This window comes from Echinops telfairi, unplaced genomic scaffold (genome assembly GCF_000313985.2).
Source record: "Echinops telfairi isolate 266 unplaced genomic scaffold, ASM31398v2 ScPeMD7_7420;HRSCAF=8458, whole genome shotgun sequence".
Lineage (NCBI taxonomy): Eukaryota > Metazoa > Chordata > Mammalia > Afrosoricida > Tenrecidae > Echinops > Echinops telfairi.
Genome location: NW_022111320.1, coordinates 50292139 through 50297048, shown reverse-complemented (window position 1 = coordinate 50297048; position 4910 = coordinate 50292139). Strand labels below are relative to the sequence as shown.

The following is a 4910-nucleotide window of genomic DNA, read 5'->3' as shown; positions in this document are numbered from 1 at the left end:
TGTACATGTCTTTATCTAGACCTCTATAAATGCCCTTTTCCTCCCAGCTCTTTCCTCTATTTCCCTTGATTCTCCTCCTGTCCCACTATCATGCTCCGTCCCCATCAGCACTTCCTCTTTGTTACATTCCTCTTTATCATGCCCTACCAGGTTTCCCACACCCACCTCCCCATCAATTTGGATCGCTTGTTGTTCCCTTGTCCCTGGGTTTGTTAACACCTCTTCCCTTCCCCCCCACCTCCTCCTCTCCCATGTCCCCCCGGAACTGTCAGTCCCCTTGTTTTCTCCTCCAGATTGTTCATCCAGCCTGTCCTATCCAGACAGGCCTGCGTAAATCTCATTTTATAGTTCACTCCATCTCACTGACTTCATGGTTATAATTCTGTACATCCTACACACACACCCCCACATACATTTTACCAAATAATGGACTAGGATGTGCATTTCATTTCCTGTGCTGCGTTTTGTTTTTCCTGGGGAAGATGCCAATGTCACTTGGTTTTACTTGCTACTTTTGGCCATCCTGCACCCTGGTGGCTCTGTGTGATCCCTCTCCGTTGGTTTTTCTCTGCCCACAGAGCTGGAGTCTATTGTTCTAGTGTGTGTTGCTTTGTCCTCTCTCTTGGTCCTGGCATTGCCCCTCCTGAAGTCCCCCATCATCCTGCTCTTCTCTGGACCTGCTGCTTCCCAGGCTATTTAAGGGCCCGTGGCATCTTGGCAAGCCCCTTCACCTCTGTTGGGGTGAATGCCTGGGCTCCTCTTGACTCAGATTGCCCATGGCCTTGCCTTATTTAGTTGGGTTACCATCTATCTCCCTATATAATTATTTATTGGCTAACACATAGTTGCTTTCTTCATCAGTCACTACTGGTTAAAATTGATGGGCAACCCTAATATTCTTTTCTTTTATTAATAATAAAAATACTATTTTTATTTTATATTCTTTTATTAATATTTTTAATAATAAAAATCACATGTCTTGATAATGTAGATAACATGCTAATGTGGAAAAGGCAGAAACTTTCCTGAACATCTGTAGCTTCACCCCCAGGAGATTAGATCACATAGCCAGTTTTGTAGCTTCCCTGGTTCCAAGGTGGTTTTATGACTGTGTGGTAGCCACCATTAATGCACTTTCTGTACTTTGTCTCCTGTTGAGGGCTTTCTGGTTCATCTTATCTTTTTTCCGCTTACACAGTACATGCCTGATGTCTTTTCTTTCAGCTTCAGTGACTGTTTCCTCAGAATATATTTCTAGATGGAGACGTTCAGGGTGAGAGAGTATAGAGGTGTAGGCTGCCTTGTAGCGGCCTGTGGCCTCTTTCTACTCCTTCCAGTAGTGTACCCACCCACTGGCACTGAGCCCCTAGCACCCCTATAGGACAGAGCAGAGGTGGTAAGTAAATCTTCATGGGAGCAAAAAGCCTCATTTTCCTTCCCTGGAGTGGCTGGGGGATCAAACTACTGACCTTGCGGTTAACCCACTGCGTAACCCACCACACCAGATTCCCATAAAAGGAAAATTATTCCTGAGAAATTTGGGGTTTTCTTTCATTTGAAAGCTCTCCCACTTGGAGGAGCGAAGGAAGACGCTGCAGGTTAGAAGCTGCTGCTCCCTGTCGCAGTGGCGTCAGGGGTGCTGGTGTCTGTAAACAGCTCCTGTTTCAGCGATTCTTTGCAGGGCATCACTGGACTGTATCGGGGCATGGCCGCCCCCTTGGTTGGCGTCACTCCCATGTTTGCTGTGTGCTTCTTTGGATATGGTTTGGGAAAGAGACTGCAGCAGAGATCGCCGGAGGATGTGCTCAGGTGAGTACTCCAGTCCCCGAGCTCTCGGTGCTGTTCTGCCGGAGGGTGTGATGTGAGCCACAGGAAAGAGGCTTGGCAGACATGCAAGAGCTGTTCTCTCTGCTCTTGTGTCCCTGTGCAGGGAGTGCCCTATGAGGGAGGTACCCTAATTTCCTTTGCCCGTGACGTAAACCAAACCAAACCAAACCAAACTCACTGCCATTGAGTCAATTCTGACTCATCTCAACCCTACAGGGAAGGGTAGAGCTGCCCCTGTGAGTTTCCGAGATTATAACTGTTCACGGGAATAGAAAGCCTCAACTTTCCCCCCTCAGAGCTGACCGGTAGTTTCGACCTACAGACCTTGTGGTTAGCAGCCCAGTGAGTAAGCACTATGCAACTAGTCTCCTTTGGGACTTAAAAAGGGGTCAAACAAACCACCACCAGACTGTTTCCATCCCCCTGCCCATTGTCACAGTTTCTTCTGGGAATATTGGTCCTGCTCACCCTACAGGGCTGTTGGAACTTTGGAAGGCTGAACTGTGCGGCAGGGAGCCGCGAGCAGCACCTGGTGCTGCTGCCACGCCACGCCTGCGGGAACACCATCATTTCCATCACCTGGTTGACAGAAGGGTGTTTTGCTTCATTTTTAGGACATGATTGTAATGTGATGGTAACTTATTCCAGTCATTAGTTTCTCTGTTAAAGGGAAGTAGGTGAGGGTGCTTTCTTTTCATGAACTTTGAGAAGTTGGATTTGTGTGCAAAGAGGCAGTTGGGTTAGCATTTCAGCGCAGAATTGACAAAGTCTTTCATGAGAACATCGTGGACATCTCTGGATGCAGGGGAATTCTGAGCAGAAACATCCCATGCCAAGGTGCCCCAAGTCTGAGCCGAGCCAGGTGACAGCCCCTGGGAGGGGCTGCAGGTAGCACAGGAGCTGGCCAGGCTTGGGATCCAGGAACTAGAGGGGCGAAGCCCAGGCTGCCGTGTGGTTGGCTTCTGTGGCCACTCCTGGACACAGCAGGTTGAGTGAGAAAGAATCTACCCAATTCCAATTCACAGCGACCCTCTGCAGAGTTTCTGAGGCTGTAAATCTATACAGGTTCAGGCAGCCTCATTTCACTCCCATGGAGTGGCCGGTGGATTTGAACTGCCAACTTTGTGGTTAGTGGTCCAATGCCGATGGCAAGGCCATTAGCTAGGGCTCCTTAAGGAGAGTGTTAAGATGTAGCTAGAGGCTCTTGAAACATGAAACTCTTCCTGGAGTCCTTCGGCCCCTCTAAATGTGCCCAGCTTCAGTAAACAGACACAGATGGCCCAAGTGTGTGTGAAGGGTACCTCTGAAACTGTGTTAGCAGAAGGTAATCCAAATGACCCCTGGACGCATAGCTTCTCTAAGTGCTGACTCCCAGCTGTAGCAGAGCCATGCCTGAGGGCCCCCAGCAGGGTCATTGTGGGACTTTGTTGGCCTATGGGTGAAGTGTTTGTGCAGCCACGCCAATTCCCCGAGAAACAGGATTGATGCTCAGGGGTCCCATCCCCATAATCCTGCCGGCCCTGGCACATTGGGGTGATGTGGGAATAGCATTACCAGATCTGGACATGGTGAAATAGAAGCCCAGGAAGGCCCAGCGCTCACAGGTTCCTCCCTGTGCCAGTGGCAGACTGAACCAGGCAGTTCCAGAATATGTGCACACAGAGACCCCTTCCCAGAGACAACCCGCAGTCCCTGGATTTGGAGCCGTGCTCAGCCTAGGGTCTGGCCCTCTGGGCCTTGGAGGAAGAACAGGCACATTAGTCTCATGGGAGGAAGGTTCCCCTGGGGGACAGCAATGTGAGACAAGACTGCTCAGGAGCCAGTGGATGAAGGCAAGTCTCCTGGCTCTGAAACAGTCAGTTTATGTTTGGGAATAATGCATCTGGGGTAGAGCCGCAACCCCTGGCGGGGGTCAGGTCAATTCTCGGAAAAATCAGGGCTGCTGAGACGGGTGGTGCCTGCCTGGAGGAAAGGATTTGCAGCCATGTTCTTCAGTTTATCAAGACCGAGGTTTCTTGTTTTGGAGAAAAGCCAGCCTATGGGGCTTGGAATCAGGAGGGGCCTGAGGCACAGACCAGGAGGAAAAGTTTTTGGAGTCTTTGCTAAGTTGTGAGAACTGTGGAGATGCTGTTCATCATAGCCTTGTGCCAGTGTCTCCCAACAATGCTGGTATTGCTGATCCCAAAGAAAAGGAGGTCCCAGAGGCGGCATAGATGGCAGTGCCAGATAGATGCTGGGAGCCTCAGACTCGTTGGGATACTCGGCATGGCTCCTTCTGCGGGCACCAGCGTGAGGCCCCCTGTCTCTAGTTACTGGGGTGGGGGGGGTTGGAATTGTGCCCAGCAGAGGATCCAGCATGCCTACCTGGGTAACCTGTGACCAGTAGGCCCAGCGGAGATCCCTATCTGGGCCTTTCTCAGCATCTCCTAGCACATTCCTTATCCCTTCTGCCTCACAGTGACCCTGTAGGACAGTAGAGCTGACCCTTAGGGCCTCCTCAGCCAGAATCCCCATCGGAGGGGCAGACCTCCAGGTCTTGCTCCCCCGGAGCGGCTGGTGGGTTCAAACTGCTGACTGTAAGTCCAGTGCTTCCCCACTGCACTGCCAGAGCTCCTTCTGAGTGCACATAGAACGCTGCTTGGGGTGACGTCTACCCTTTTTTCTGGGGAAGTTGTCACTGTCCTGCGTCGTTAGTCACAGGTTTTTGTTTTCGACGCAGCTACCCCCAGCTGTTTGCAGCCGGCATGTTATCCGGCGTGTTCACAACAGGAATCATGACCCCAGGAGAGCGGATCAAGTGCTTATTACAGGTACGGGCGTGATTTGGGTGGAAAGGTGGCTGGCATGGGCGATTTACTGTGGATTTTTACCTCCTGTCACTGTTTTAAAAAGACATCAGGTCAGGTGTGCAAAAGAGTTTAAAGATTTTCAGGAACCTGGTGGCAATCATGGTAAAACCGAGAAAATCGGGACATTGTAGCAAACCAGTCAAAAAGCACACTGATGACCTGCCAGGCCAGGCTTCACAGGCCTTGTTAGCAGCCACTTCAGGAACCCTGAAAGGTAAGTCCTGTCTCATCAGG

The 4910-nt window shown here is 50.7% G+C and overlaps 1 protein-coding gene across 1 annotated transcript in view; it reads left to right on the top strand.

The window, feature by feature from the left end:
* SLC25A20 (solute carrier family 25 member 20) overlaps positions 1-4910 on the top strand; it is a 24482-nt gene that overhangs the window by 8602 nt on the left and 10970 nt on the right. Inside the window, exons 3-4 of the mRNA XM_004703974.2 lie at positions 1682-1809; positions 4547-4637. Of these exons, the coding sequence (XP_004704031.1) occupies positions 1682-1809; positions 4547-4637 (219 nt within the window). The remainder of the gene's footprint in view (positions 1-1681; positions 1810-4546; positions 4638-4910) is intronic.